Source organism: Perognathus longimembris, chromosome 28 (assembly GCF_023159225.1).
Source record: "Perognathus longimembris pacificus isolate PPM17 chromosome 28, ASM2315922v1, whole genome shotgun sequence".
In the NCBI taxonomy this organism is placed as follows: domain Eukaryota; kingdom Metazoa; phylum Chordata; class Mammalia; order Rodentia; family Heteromyidae; genus Perognathus; species Perognathus longimembris.
Window position 1 is genome coordinate 72,379,495 of NC_063188.1, and position 16,656 is coordinate 72,396,150.

Sequence of the window (16,656 nt, forward strand, 5' to 3'; positions counted from 1 at the left end):
ACAACAACCAAAACAGTGGAATGCTTCATGAATTTGCGTGTCATCCTTGTGCAGGGGCCATGCTAATCTTCTCTGTATCATTCCAATTTTACTATATGTGCTGCTGAAGTAAGCACCAATTACCATTTTTTTTTTTTTGCCAGTCCTGGGCCTTAGACTCAAGGCCTGAGCACTGTCCCTGGCTTCCTTTTGCTCAAGGCTAGCACTCTGCCACTTGAGCCACAGTGCCACTTCTGGCCATTTTCTATATATGTGGTGCTGGGGAATCGCACCCAGGGCTTCATGTATACAAGGCGAGCACTCTTGCCACTAGGCCATATTCCCAGCTCCAATTACCACTTTTTTGTCCAACCCTGATGCTTGAGTTCAGGGCCTAGGCACTGTTGCTGAGCTTTTCTGCTCAAGGCTATTGGTCTGCCACTTTAGCCACAGCTCTACTTCTGGCTCTGTGTGTGTGTGTGTGTGTGTGTGTGTGTGTGTGTGTGTGTTTAATTAGAGTTAAGAGTCTCACAGACTTTCCTGCTCAGGCTGCCTTTGAATGGTGATCCTCAGATCTCAGTCTCCTGAGTAGCTAGGATTAAAGGTGCAAGCCATGCTGCCCCACTTAATAAATTAATACTTAATGTACTTTTGTTTGTGTTGTCTTAACATAGAGCATTATTATTGAACTTCCAGTCATGAATATAAAACTGTGACTTAATATAGTGCCATTCCACAAGCAGATAAACCAATGACTCATCTTCTTTTAAAAAGGAAAATACTAATCATGTTGAAAAATTAAAATTTTTACTGACTCCATCACCTATGCACTGCTGCTACTGGCAACAAAAAGGGGCTTTGGATGCAAATCTAACAAAATTTATCATTTTCCTCCTAGTTAAACCCTGTATAATGAATGGCTCCTCATTCTCTAAAAGGTTAGATTCCTTCAGATAGCAAATCAAATCTTCGATGAATTGGGTCTAACCTGATTCTGTAGCTTGAAGCCATAGCACACTGGCGATCCTCTACATGAGCTGGGCTCTTCTAAGTACTATGCCTCTGGTTATATTTTTCTTCCACCCCAGATTATTTTAATCCCTCTTCAGTCCTGCCTAGTAGCAACAGTAGAAAACAGGTGGGCCCCATCACCTATACCATGGGTACCAGCAGTTAGCCCAGTCTTTCTATACTAACAACTTGCATAATACAAAGACCTCACACACACTACAGTATACCACATTGAAGCAACATGTTGCAAACTTGTGGCAACAGCTACAATGAAAGCTGGGCTAGTAGGGCTTATATGCACACAGAAAGCATAACGTGACTTACACTACCTCTTTTACACAACAGCAGCAATGAGGTCACAATGTGCAGATAAAGAGTGGCAATCCCATCCATCACGGCTAGGCAATATGTTTAACTATAAAAGTGGCAACAAGGAACCAGAAAGCAGATCGATATATCCTAATTCAACACCAGATAACAGCAAGTAGGAGTTGGCATTCATACAGGGGGTGCCAGCAGGCCTATTATTTCCTAGCCCTTAATTTAGAAGCAGACAATGACTAAGGGCCAGCATCTACAAGTTTTCACTTGACAGCACAAAACATCTCAGACCTAGGAAACTACTGGAAGAAGCATGAAAAGACACAAGCCAGGAATCTCCTGATCCTTCACCAAACAGAAGACAGCAATCTAGGCCATTATGTACTGGTCATCTACCCAGTGGCAGAGAGTTATATAGATCTCAAAACTCCTGGCATTCTTCTTGGCAGTGGCCAAATAAGTGTTCACATACACTAGAAGACACAGCAGTGACAGGTATAAAGGACATCAGCACCCCTTATCCCTCATCTAACAACATTTGGCAGAATCAAGAAACACTTTTTAACTCCATAGGTAACACCAGCAGGTAGCACCAGCAGAGACACAGTGAAAGATAAACCAGAGCTTTTGAGAAAATCAAGCAGAAATAGATAAAGCTAAACTAGAAGATTTAAATATATCTGAGTCTTAGCCAGGCATTAGTGGCTCCTGCCTGTAATCCTAGATACTTAGGAGATTGAGATCTGAGGATTGTGGTTCGAAACCAGCCCGGGCAGGAAACTCTGTGAGACTATCTCCAATTAATCCTCAAAAATACATAAGTAGGGCTGTGGCTCCAGAGGTACAGTATAAGCCTTAAACAAATCAAGCTGAGTTATATCATCCAGGCCCGAGTTCAAACTCTAGTACCAGTACACAAAAAATGTTTGAGTCTCAAAATATAATATCAAAGAATTCTAGTCCAATAGAAATCACTCGTGATAATGCAACAAGAAAAATCACAAGCCAAATGAGGAAAGACAATCAAATCACACTAATACTAAGATGAATCAAGATCTGATGATTTTAAAGCTGCCATCATAAAAAGAGCCTCGCTGAGCAATTACGTTTCTCTGAAAACATAAAAACTTCAGGAAATAATTACAACTTTTAAAAACACATGGAAATTGTAGATCTGAAAAGTACAAAAATCTAAAAAACTAGCAAGATGGGATAAATAATGAACTGTAAAAGAAAACAGAATCTGTCTACTTGTGGACAGATTAATAAAAATGTACTTAGTTTGACTATGGAATCAGGTTAGGTGTCCATTAACTGATGAATGGACAAAGAAAATGTAGCAGGTACACACAATAGAGTATTATTCAGCCTTAAGGAAAAATGAAAATTACGTCATTTTCAAGAAGATGAATGGAACTGAAAATCATTACGTTAACCAAAATAAGCTAGGCCAAGAAAGACAAATATTGCATGTTCTCTCTCATATGTACAAAGAGAAAGAAAATACTTGAAACCATGCAGCTTGGAATATGGCCTAGTGGTAGAATGCTTGCATGCATGAAGTCCTGGGTTAGATTCCTCAGCACCACATAAACAGAAAAAGCCAGAAGTGACTCTGTGGCTCAAGTGGTAGAGTGCTGGCCTTGAGCAAAAGAGGCTCAGGGACAGTGCCCAAGCCCTAAGTTCAAACCCCAGGACTGGGGGAAAAAGAATGGAAATCAGGCGAGGGAGGAAGGTGAAATGAGGACGGGTGATGGTGATCATGATCAATGTACTTCATATCATGTATATAAATATACATTAAAGTTGGATTACAGGAATAAAGGATAAGAACATAATGGGAGGTGAATTTGATCAGAGTACATTATATGCATGGATGGAAATATCACAATGAAAACCCTTTTGTACAATTAATATATATTAATATAAACAAAATTAATTTGAGGCTGAACATGGTGGGACACATCAGTAATACTAGCATTCAAGAGGATGAGGCAGGGAAAACCAGGAGTCTGAGGCCATCCTTGGCTATATAGTGAGTTCAAGGCCAACCTAGGTAATAGGAAAACACTGTCTCAAAAAACAAAAAGAAAATGAGAAATGAAAGAAAAATAGAAACTTACTTTAAGCAATAGAGAAAAAAAATAAAAGCCCAGGAATGGGATTGCTGGATCATAGGGTAGGTGGGGTTGTTGGGTTTTTTTGCCAGTCCTGGGGCTTGAGCTCAGAGCCTGGGCACTGTCCCTAAATTTCTGCTCAAGACTAGCACTCTACCATTTGAGCCACAGCTCCACTAGTTACCTAGGTAACTGAATGGCGATTTAAACAGACAGGGACATCTGCATGGAGCCCTCTGAAGGTAGACCTTACAGGAGGGAAGGAGTAAGAAGGAGGGATGGGTGAAAATATTGTAAAGGGTGACACTGATAAAGATAAAATATAGCTATAAACTGCTTTGTTAAATGACAACTCCATTGTATAACTACTTAAAGATAATAAAAAAACATAAGAAAGACCAAGAAAATGAATAGTGCATTGAAATGGAGGTAACATTTTTCAAAAGCAACAACATGCATATGGGCTTAGCATGTAGCTCAGTGGTACAATGATTGCCTACTACACATAAGGTCTTGGGAGTGATCTCTAGCACTGAAAGAAAAGCACCTAACTAGAGCGCTGGAAAGAGATAACAAAGGACATAGAAATGAAAAAAACATAAAAAAAGTAATAGGTGAAAACATCTCAAATTTGGCTAAAGATATAAAACACAAATCCATGAGGCTGAGTGAACTCTATAAGGGAATAAACTGATAGGAGGTCATTTGTTGTGGGGGTCACGGGACTTGAACTTAGGACCTGAGTGCTGTCCCTGAGCTTTTTTGCGCAAGGCTAGCACACAGTACAACTTAGGGCCACAGCTCCACTTCTGGTTTTCTGGTGGTTAAGTGGAGAAAAGAATCTCAAGGACTTTCCTGCCTGTACTGGCTTTGACCCTGCTTCCTCAGATCTCAGCCTCCTGAATAGTTAGGATTATAGGCATGAGCCACCAGTGTCTGGCTTAGGAGGTCATCTGAAAAGATAGAGCCCCAAAAGAAGTGGCACAACATTTTTCAAGTGCTGAAAACAACAACTGTAAATTACAAAATCTATATCCATGAAGAAAAATCTTCAGAAATGAAGGAGAAAAACTCAAATGAAAAAACAAAAGTGAACCTGTCTTTATCAGATCTCTTAAAGAATGAAAAAAAGAAAGCTTTCCAAAGGGGGAAAAAAAAGGAGAATGTTTTGAATTTTAGAAAGGAAATAACAATTCATGGATTAAAGCCCTGTGTCACTGGTTCACATTCATAATTTTAGCTACTCAGGAGGCTGAAATCTGAGAATAAAGGTTCAAAATCTGCCTGGGCAGGGAAGTCTGGGAGATTCTTATCTCCAATTGCAAAAGAAAGCCAGAGTGGAGCTCAAGTGGTACAGTACCAGACTTGAACGAAGATAAGGGAGATTGTCCTAACCTTGAGTTTAAGCCCACGTACCAGCAAAAAAGAGAAAAAAACATACCAGGCTATATCAATATATGCAAAAATTGACTAAAGTATTGTATACAAAGGGTAGAATTCCAATGGTGTAATTCCATCACACAATTTAACACTCAAACAGAATGAATACCAGGAAACTGAAACATCACAGGGATATAAGATTCAAAGGGAGAGGGGAAGACAAATGGAGAGATGAATATTCAGCAAATATATTACAGGACAATTACACACATTTATAATTCTATTCAGGAAGCTCAGTACCCTACTTTCAATGTATGTATGTGAAAATGGATCTGGATAACTTAAACGAATAGATGGGATTGGAGTGGGGGGCGGATATGATGGAAGGGTTGACACTGATGAAGATGTACTTATAAATTGATGTGTTCAATTGAGAAAAAAAGGTGAATACATAATTCTTCTCCTGATTATCTTAAGTCAAATTAATGAGTAAGATATAATTTATAACAACATCTGGAAGTGGAGCTGTGGCTCAAGTGGTAGAGTGCAAGCTTTGAGTATAAAAGCTCAGTGGTGGGGCTAGGAATATGGCCTAGTGGCAAGAGTGCTTGCATCGTATACATGAAGCCCTGGGTTCGATTCCCCAGCACCACATATATAGAAAACGGCCAGAGGTGGCACTGTGGCTTAAGTGGCAGAGTGCTAGCCTTGAGCAAAGAGAAGCCAGGGACAGTGCTCAGGCCCTGTGTCCAAGCCCCAGGACTGGCAAAAAAAAAAAAAAAGCTCAGTGGCAGCACCAAGGCCTTCAGTTCAAGCCCCAGGACCATCATAAAGAAAGAATAAAAATATATTAAGATGCACATGTAAGTGCAGGAAATATTTGAGACAATTATACCAAAAAATGGGAGCTAAAAAGGGGTTTAAATGTAAACAAGGTTTCACATGTTTCACCTAAAAAAAGTATCATTAGTATGGAATACACACAGGTATACATATATACATATGTGTATATATAACACATATGCACATATATTTGTACCATTAAACTACTATAAAATGACATAATTATATTTCAAACAATATAGCTAAAACAAAAAATTTTAATTATCCCACAGGCAGACATGAAAAGAGAACTAGAGAAGGGAAATTCATAGAAAAAAAAACAACAGAAATTAAACACAGGAATGTGAAGCATTAGTCCTAACATAAATACTTCAAATGCAAATGGTCTTAATAAAAAATTAAGACGTGCTGGTAGAGACTGAGTATATGGCCTAGTTGCAAGAGTGCTTGCCTCATATACATGAAGCCCTGGGTTTGATTCCTTAGCACCACATATATAGAAAAAGCCAGAAGTGGTGCTATGGCTCAAGTGGTAAAGTGCTAGCTTTGAGCAAAAAGAAGCCAGGGACAGTGCTCAGGCCCTGAGTTCAAGGCCCAGGATTGGCCAAAACCAAAAAAAAGAAAAAAAAGAGAAGTGCCAGTAGAATGGATAAAAATATGAATTAAAAACATTTATATGTCCTTAGTGGAGGATCACAAAGACTCAATTGCCTATGTGCCCATGATCATATAAATATCATAAATAATTATTGACATGAACTTCAGCAAGTGGAAACAAGAGGTTTTGTTCTTTTCTTTTTATGTTGTTTGTTCATCTGTCTTTGTGAGGGTAAGTAAGGGCATAGAAATGGAGGGACAAAGGGTGAACAAAGCGGTCTAGGAATGTGGTTTAGTGGCAGAGTACTTGCCTAGCATGCCTGAAGCCCTGGGTTCGATTCCTCAGCACCACAATAAACACAAATAGCCAGAAGTGGCACTGTGGCTCCAGTGGTAGAGTGCCAGCCTTGAGTCAAAAAAAAAGGAAGCCAGGGACAGTGTTCAGGCCCTAAGTTCAAGCCCCAAGACTGACAAAAAAGAAAAAAAAGCGAACAAATACAGCAGTGGTATTCACTAGACAATATGTTGAAAATGAATTATATAACTTGTGAGTGGGGGTGGGAGGGAAAAACATGGAAAGAGCAAGGGAAGTGGTGACACTGTCCCAAAAGAAATACATTCATTACCTAACTTATGTAAATGTAACCCCTCTGTACATCATCTTTATAATAACAATAAAAAACAATTATATACTTTCTATAAGAAACTCACCTTAAACACAAGACAGGTTGGAAGGGCACGAAAGGATGTATCATGCTGACATTAATCAAAAGGAAGCAAGAGTGCATTTGTGCAATTAGATAAAGTAGACTTCACAGGAAAGAAAATTACTACAGATGAAAAGGAACATAATGGTAAAAAAGAGAAGAGATCAATATACCATCTTGTTTATGTAAATAACAAGAGAGCTTTAAAATAGATGGAAAGAATGACTAAGCTAACAGGAGAGCTACTATTTGGGGTTCTCAGCTCCCTACTTTTAGCACCTGATAGAATCTGTAGAAAAAATTACCACAGATATAGAGTGAAGGACACAACAATATCTCTCACCAACTTAAAACACAAAAATCTTCCACAAAAAATTAGCAAATTAAATCCAACAATGTATTAAAAAGAATAATATGAAATGACTAAATGAGTTTATTCTAAGGATGCAAGGCTGTTTTAATACTTGAAATCAGTGTAATCTACTATATCTCAACAGGTAATAAAAAACGAGTTGGGTACTGGTGGCTCATGCCTGTAATTTTAGTTACAGAGGAAGGTACTGATACACATTACACAGCATGGTTCAATCAATCTCAAAAACACGTTTGATGACAGAAGCTTACACAAGAGTATATATTGTTATGATTCCATTTATATGAATATTCAGTATAAGCTAAACTATACTCCACTTTCTCTCTCTCTCTCAAGTTTTCATGTTGGAATAGTGTGAAGAAGACAGACTATAGGGATTGACGAGCAACAAGGAATTTTTGTGGTACTGCAATTTGACTCAAGGCCTTAACACTGCTAGGCAGATATTCTATCCACTTTAGTTGGGTCACCAGCCCAATAGGAAACTTGATAGTAATAGCAATATTCTCAATCAGGCTGGGCAAGTTATATCCTATAGGACAAATTTGGTACACACCTGTTTTTGTTAATAAAGCTTTATTGGAACCCAGCAACCCTATTTGTCACAAACTGCCTATGCTTGTTTTCATGCATATAATACCACAGATGACTAGTTCCAACAGACTTTTTGGTCAGCACCTGATACATTTTGACAATGGTTTTTACACAAGTATAAGCATTAGTCAAAACTCACAATTATGGTTTGTGCATTTTACTGTGTATGAATTTGAACAAAAGTGCAAAGCAAGTACTGAGTTCTAGTCAAGGATATGTATGACAAAAGTATTATGGATGGTGTCAGAATATTAGCTTTGAAATACATTAAAAAAGAAAGTTAGATTAATAGATATAAACAACAATCTGTCAATATTCTACATCAGGTGAGTAAACTACAGCCTGAAGTGCTCATATCCATATTGATAAGCAAAAGACCAATAACAGCAAAAGCTGAGAAACAAGAGTTCTCATGCTACATTATTTTTTAACTATTAGGTACATATGAAATCTTTCAAATAAAATGCTAGGTGTGTGTGTGTGTGTCTGTGTGTGCGCACGCACGCTGGTCTGGGCACTGTCCCTGAGGTTTTTGGCTCAGGCTAGCACTCTACCACTTGAGCCACAGCTCCACTTCCGGCTTTTTGCTAGATAACTGGAGATAAGACTCTCATAGACAAACGACTACAAAAGCAATACTTGCAAAACTGTTTGGTGTTAATGAACTGAACAACTCATGGGGGTGAGGAAGGGAAAGGGAGAGGAGGGAGGGGGGAATGAGGGAGGAGGTAACAAACAGTATAAGAAATGTATCCAATGCCTAACGTATGAAACTGTAACCTCTCTGTACATCAGTTTGACAATAAAATTTTTTTAAAAAAAGAGTCTCATAGACTTTCCTGTGCAGGCTGGCCTTGGCTACTGATTCTCAGATCTCAGGCTCATCAGAAGCTAGGAATACAGGTGTGAGCCACCAGTGCCTGGCTTGAAAAAATTGTTTTAATTAGGTAAGGAAAGTGTGCATAAGACTTGCCCACAGCACGAGATATTCTGATGGGTAAAACCTTTGTGCTTTGTAAAACCTGTTATTCTACAGAAATAAACCCTGAAATAGAATGTCCTGTTTAAAGAAATTTAAGCTTCAAAGATATTTGTTTATCTTTGCTCAGTCACTAGGAGTCTACATGCACATAATGCACATACTGGAATCCATTACAATTTATGCCCTTGATGAACGGCAAATATTATAAAACAAGTAATATCTGAAGTATGTGCTTTTTGGAATAGTAATATTAATATCATCACTAGAAAATAACTCTTATAAACCTGACATTGGAGGTTTATGATTATAATCTTAGCTATTCAAGAAGCTAAGATCTGAGGATAACAGTTTGAAGCCAGCTGGAGCAGATAAGTTCCAGAGACAATTATCTCCAATTAACCATCAAAAAGCCAGAAGTAAGTGTGCAAAGTGGTAGAGCACCAGCCTTCAGCAAAAAAAAAGCTAAAGGACAGTTGCCCAGGCCCTGAATTCAAGCCCCAGTACTCATATATGCAGAATGATAACTCTTGCTGAGTGCCAGTGGCTCATGCCTGTAATCCTAGCTACTCAGGAGGTTAAGATCTGAAGATCACAGTTTGAAGCCATTATCAGCAGGAAAGTACTCGAGACACTTATCTCCAATTAACCAACAAAAATCTAGAGCTAGGGGCTGGGAATATGGCTTAGCAGTAGAGTGCTTGCCTATCATGCACGAAGCCCTGGGTTGAATTTCTCAGTACCACTTAAACAGAAAAGGCTGGAAGTAGCACTGTGGCTCAAGAGGTAGAGTGCTAGCCTTGTGAAAAAAGAAGCCAGCGACAGTGCTCAGGCCCTGAGTCCATGCCCCAGGACCGGCAAAAAAAAAAATCCAAAGCTATGGCTCAAGTGGTAGAGTTGTTTGTTGGTCTTGATCACAAAGCTCGGGGACGCTGCCCAAGCCCTGAGTTCAAGTCCCAGGACCAGCACACATAGAGAAATAACTCTTAAAATAAAGTATATCTTTCACATATGGACCTCAAAGAATTTTATTAGCCAAATTCAAATTTCATTCTATCAGTCTTGCATATGTCTAAATGCCAAAGAGAGAAAAATAAAGAACCAGATTCTCTGTTCTTTCCTTCAACTAATTTAATTAATTTCATGAGTTAAGTAAATCTCACTGAAGTCATCAGGCCCTTTTGTTCCAATTCTAGCAAGTGTAGTATAATGACTGAATTCACAGCCTCTAAAGGCAGTTTTTCTCTCCTATTTTGTGTGTGTGCCAGTCCTAGGGTTTGAACTCAGGGCCTGGGCGTCCCTGCTCAAGGCTAGTGCTCTACCACTTGGGCCACATCCCCACTTCTGGATTTTTGCTGGTTAATTGGATATGTGTCATAGACTTTCCTTTCCAGGCTGGCTTCAAACCACGAGCCTCCTCCTGAGTAGCTAGAATTACAGGTGTGAGGCATGGGTGGCCAGTTTGTCTCTCCTTTTTGATACTGGAAAAAATACTTCACCTCTGTGAACCCCATCTTCCCTACTCATGACACAGGGATGCTGCTCATAGGACTGATATGAGGAATCATATTCAATGCCTTTAGAGTATTGTTTTGGGATCTGGGGGCACAGTTCAGCAGAAAAACATTTACCAAGAATGTGCAGCCCAATATTACACGTGCATGCATGCGCACGCACACGCACCCCCCCACACACAAACTCTAACCTTTAGCACTTATGAGTCACTTCGTAGTGTTAATTTCTATCCCAACAAGGTAAGTGTTTTATTATAAATCTAGAATAAGAGAAGCATAGCCACCTAGCATTTTAGAACCAAAAGATGGTAGAGAGCTACACTAAACTCCTTGTTAAAACTTCAAATATGGGCTGGGAATGTGGCTTAGTGGGAGAGTGCTTGCCTAGCTGGCATGAAGCCCTAGGTTCGATTCCTCAGTACCACATACACAGAAAAAGCCAGAAGTGGTACTGTGGCTCAAGTGGTAAAGTGCTATCCTTGAGCACAGAGAGGCTCAAGGACAGAGCCCAGGCCTGAGTTCAAGCCCCCAAACTGACAAAACAAAAACAAAACAAAAAAACCAACAACAAAAAATCCCTCAAATATGCCAGACACATTCTTCCCTTAATTCCCTCTACCTAGAATATACACTGTTGACTCTTACCTACTCCCAGTGCTTGTCAAATGGCATCTTCTCAGTGATACCTACCCTGATAGCCACATGAAACTGTAGCCCACTTTCTGATTTCTGCTCGATATCTTCCTCAGAGAACTTTGTAGCATGTAATTTAATTTTTATAATGGCTATTATCTGTATTTCATATGGACAACAAAACTCGGTGGCAGAAGGAATTCTTACATTCACTTGTAGATACCAAACAGGTACTCATTTTTCGTTGTTGCAATTTGGTCTAATTTTTTTACTTTAGAATTGTGGAAACTTAGAAGAGACTTGATTCGGGGTCTCCCAGTGAATAAAGGAAATAGGCCAGGAATAGTGTCTGTGAATCCCAGTCCACTGCTCTGTTAACAAGAGCTCACTATCTCCCTGATCCTAGAACATGACAGAAAAAAAGGCACAGTTATGCGCACTGTTTTCCCAGAAGGATTTACCTTTGGAATTTCTTGGCATTGCAAATGCTGCTGTGTCTGTAACACAGAAATGTTCTGACAGGCAGTGGATGACTGAACTAGAATGCTAAGAGTCAGAAGGTGAACATAAGATGACAGCTGATTTTGAAGAACTATCTCAGAGTTTTGATAGAGGGTCTGCTGTTGTAATTGTGGTTCTGAGGAGCCAGGAACAAATGCTAAACTAGAAAATGGATGCCACCGTGGCTGGCCAGACCACTGCTGCTGGAGGCATGCTGGCTGGTGCTGCACTAGTTGTTTTGGTGGGGGGAAAGGCTGACTACTATCTATAGCCTGAAGCACTTGAGGCTGCTCTAAAGTTTGTATTTCATATTGCTCTTCCACTGCTACTGGCAGCAACGGTTGTTGCAAGGGAGGTATAATCTGGAGTGTGTTTGGAATGGTCTGTGGAAAACCTGGTAATGGCTGAACTTGGTTAGGTGCCTGTGAAACAGATATCTGTTGCTTCTGTGAAGCAGAAGAATGTTGGCTACACAAACACTGCTGTTTATTTATGGAACCTTCTTGAGTAGGCAATGATGAATCTTCTGTGCTTGTCTATGAGATGAATGAGTCATCAGCTGATGCTGAATGAAAGCTGAGTGAGGAACCTAGCTTGGCATTAAATTTAATTGGGAAAGCCGTGGGGGGAAATGATGGGGCTGGATCTGGGCTTGTGAAGAGGTCTGCTGAATGAAGGTCATGTGTTCCAAGTGTTGAATTTGTCCTTCTGCTTCCTCCTGAGATGTAATGCTAATTGACTGGGCCTGAGATTTTAGCTGCTGGAATCCCAAACTGACATTTACTTGGGATGGAGCCACTAAATGCTGAACACTAAGTAAAGGCTTAGTAGAATGTGTCTGTGTACCTGAAGTTGGTGTCAAATACATCTTTTGTGACAACGTTAAAGAAGTACTGTCTTCAAGTTGTACTGAATAGGCTTTTTGTTCAGACGTCTGTGCTACACAAGATGGTACAGAGTCTAACTTCTCACTTGCAGAGTCTTTAATGTGTGTGTTTTTACTCTCTGGAGGATTTACTGTGTACACTTGCTGGGTTATGAAGGTTGTCTGTTCAGTTGCCTGGATGGTGTAAGCAGTCTGTTCTGAGTGAGAGAAACATTCAACAGGTGGTGCCTGAGAAGCAGGCTGATCCATCGGGTTCCTAGGGTAAACTGACTGGACTGCATATGCCTGTTGGTCTGGAAAAGGTGATCCAATAGGAGGTTGCAAGAGATAAGTGGATTGTACTGAAGGTGGGTCTGGATAAGAAGTTTGAACGGAGTAGGCTGACTGGGATTGTACAGTGTCATGTGGATGCTCTGGGGCTAGCAGTGAAGAAATAGGCTGTGCTGCAGCTGGCATTGGGGAAGTTGGTTGTGAGGAGTAAAAAATTTGTTCCTGGGGATATGTCACCAAGGACAGCTGCTCAGGAGCCTTCAGTGGGAAAGGTGGTAGTTCTGTGGGTGGGCCTGAGTAAATGTGGTGAGCAGAGTAAGATGGCCGTTCCCTGGACTGAGTCACAATTGCAGTACCATCCTTTGGTTGATGCTGACTTATAAGAGCTCCAGACTCTTGCAGAACACAATCTTGCTGAACATTTTTCTGTGGTGCTAACATACTCTTAGGTTGTAAAAATAATGGATGCTGCAGACCAGAGGCTTGAAAGTAAGGCTCCTTCGAATGCACGATTTGGTTTTGTGGCACTGAAAAACTTGGAGTTGTTGATTTCTGATGTATCACTGAGTGTGGCTGTGATATTGAGTCTATCTTTAGTGAAGGCTGACAGACCCATGAATGCCCCACAACTGAATCAGAAGGGACCTGAACAATGCCAGCAGCATTCTGTGCACTGCTAATATATTGGGTAGAAGAATGATTCACCAAAGCTTGAGAGTGATTAACTGGGAAGGAACTAGAAGGCTGATTGGCATCTGGTACTTTAGTTAATCCCTGATTCCCATTTCTGGGGCCAGGCTCAAGTTGAAGACCAACTGTTGGATGTTGGGAAGTCATCTGTGAAGTAGGCAATGTCTGAGGAAAAACAGCGGAAGGGATTGGTTGTGGAATTCCAGTAAATGACAAGTTTAAAGTCATGTGTTGGGTTGAAGTCTGTCCATCTGCTCCAGGGGCCAGCTGTAGTTCCTGGTGTTGGTGCAAGGAAAATTCAAATTACAAATGCACATACCATGCCCATTTTAGTGGGACTGATCCAAAAAGACGATAAAATAGTGCTCTATTTTAAAAATGTTCATCAAATTTCCCAAAATGTGATATAGCATTAGGTTTATAAAATTCCATGAGTAAATGTGAGTTGAATACACGAAGCAGCTGAGAGTAGCCCCAGCAATATATTGCTCATGCTTTCTTGTTTATTGCACTTACAACATTTAACCCATTGAAACTCTGGAGAGATTCAAAAGAACTGGTATCTTCACACACAAGCCAGTAAAAGTCCTAAGAGAAAACTCAAAGGGTTTCAATACTGTAAAATGAACATAAATTTTCTCTTAGAAAGATAGGAGAGGACTGATTAAAATAAATGTAGATTGTTTGTAATGATTCATAGGGCCACTATGCTCAGAAAAGGCCCAATGGTATAAGTGATTGCTTAAGTGTATTTTACATAGTAGGTGATTGATAAGGACAGACTACTAAAAAATACCAATAGAAATTTGTGTCTAAAAATCAAATTATGGGGGCTGGGTATATGGCCTAGTGGCAAGAGTGCTTGCCTTGTATACACGAAGCCCTGGGTTCGATTCCCCAGCACCACACATATAGAAAACGGCCAGAAGGGGCGCTGTGGCTCAAGTGACAGTGCTAGCCTTGAGCAAAAAGAAGCCAGGGACAGTGCTCAGGCCCTGAGTCCAAGGCCCAGGACTGGCCAAAAAAAAAAAAAAAAAAAAATCCAATTATGCATTTTATAGAGAAAACAGAATTCTGAAGGCTAGATTCTCAAACACTAACAGTAAGTGGTCTCTAGTAGGAGAGATAACAGGTAACTGTTACTTCTTCCTAATTTTATGGGCATCATTTTATAATTATTTATTATTATTGTCACTTTTTTAAGATAGGGTCTCACTATGCAGCCTGGACTGACCTGGTACTTACTACGTAGCTCAAGTTGGCCTCAACATACAATCCTTTTGTCTCAGCCTTCCAAGTGCAAAGATTACAGATGTATGTCACCATACCTGAGACAGGAATTGTTTTTCAATAGGCAAAAATATTTCTTAACAGTCTTTTAGACTCCTTTAAATTTGAGACAAAACTCAAATACATGTTCCTATACATATGTGGCTAAGCCTAAATTAAAACCAGGAATCCACTCAATACAGTTTGCAATATAGTTGTAGAAAGAGACAAATCAACCACACCATCATCTCAATTATAGATATTTACCATATCACTCATAAACAGTACCCAAATACTAATTACATTCAACTACATCAGACTATTCTACTGCCAGCAGACTTTAAGCACACCTGGCATTTGCCAAGTATGTATGTGTATGCTTTCTCCTATAAGATTCTGACCTCTTTGAGGGCAACGATCATGTCATAATTTACTTTATATCCCCAGAAGTTAATAATCATTGAAAGTTTGTTGCTGAACTAGAACTATATATCAATCTCATAAAAAGAAACAAGTTGGTAGCTAAATAACTGCCCAAAAGCTTAGACCATCTTACTCCCACACACGAAAGACACATGCAGGGAATGGTAACAGGGTGGGGACAGGGAGGCAGAAAATGAGTAACAGCAAAGAAAAGCCCAATCATGTGTTCAGAGTCCATAACCTAGGCAACCAGGATACAATGTGAATATATGAACTCAAAGACTTGTTTACTCATTGTCAGAAATGAGTAATACTGACTTCATGAGTTTGAAAGTAAAATGCTTTTCCTTATTTCTCCAACAGAAGTAAACATGAACCAAAATCAAGCTAAAAATGTAAAGGAATGTGCTAAAAATTATGAAAGTCTACAAGAAACAACATCTAATTAACTACAACACATAGACCTCTATTGTCAAGCTGGAAAAGTACAATACAAAAAAAAAAACACTACTTAACAAAGAAAAGAAATCAGAGTTCTAAATAGATCTTTTGTCTATACACCCAGTTCCCTGTTTCTTCTCCAATTATACAAGTACTGTTTCTAGATTCTACTTATACTACGTTATGTGAATCCTCAAGAGCAATGTCTGGAATGCAAGAAAGCATAAACTAACTTTTAGCTCCTGGTGACCTATATCTAAACTATGATAAATATGAAAGAAAACCTTTGCTAGTCAGAAAAATTTAGGCAGGGCACTAGTGGACCAGGCCTGTAATCCTAGATACTCAGGAGACTCTGAAATCTGAGGATCATGGTTCACAGACAGCCTAAGGAGACAAATCTGAGAGACTTATCTATAATTAACCAGTAAAAAAAAAAAAGCTAGATGTGGATGTGTGGCTCGAGTGGTAGCAGGCCAGCCTTGAGCAAAGCTAAGCAAGAGTGCAAAGCCCTGAGTTCAAGGCCCAGTACCAGCACAAAAAAAGATAAAAATAAAAATCTAGGCAGTATTAAATTTGTTTAAATGAATGTGCAGCTTATAAAAAGATGTATTACATTTACCTGTGAGACCTTTTGGGTAGATAATGGAGAAACTTGGGGCTGTGAAACAACTGTAGGTCCAACATGTACCGGCAAAACAGAAGACTGACCTTGAACCACAGGTAAAATCTGGGGCTGAGTCAGGTTTGGCTGCGTCTGCAACTGTGAAATAAGGAGGAAAACATTAAGAATAAACTTTCCCATTTATAGGAAATATACAATTGCATATTAAAAATCTAATAGTTCACCTCACCCCTGAAATTTGCTGGCAATGTCCTACTAGTTGCTTAGATTGATAAATTCGTCCTGGAACATTTACATCAGCCTGTGGGATGTTAGAAACCAGTTTGGTGCCAATTGATTGGTTTGATGGATAGGCTATACTGGGCTGGCTTGAAGTTTCTGAAGGTATAACTGATCCAGCTCCTGTGTCAGACAAATTGTCACCTACAACGAAGAGAACAAGCAACAGGTAGAAAGGAAAACTTGAAGTAAAGTGTCCAAATGCTAAAAATAAATAGCAGTTA

General features: G+C 39.6%; 1 protein-coding gene and 1 non-coding gene across 2 annotated transcripts in view; both read right to left on the minus strand.

The window, feature by feature from the left end:
- Positions 1-16,656, minus strand: part of Wnk3 (WNK lysine deficient protein kinase 3) — a 135,275-nt gene that overhangs the window by 52,281 nt on the left and 66,338 nt on the right. The window contains exons 9-10 of the mRNA XM_048336374.1: positions 16,383-16,576; positions 16,151-16,291 (exon numbers count right to left, since the gene is read on the minus strand). Coding sequence (XP_048192331.1) covers positions 16,151-16,291; positions 16,383-16,576 — 335 coding nt within the window. The remainder of the gene's footprint in view (positions 1-16,150; positions 16,292-16,382; positions 16,577-16,656) is intronic.
- On the minus strand, positions 10-116 carry LOC125344472. Its single transcript, XR_007209569.1, has one exon. It is a non-coding gene; the product is annotated as a U6 spliceosomal RNA (small nuclear RNA).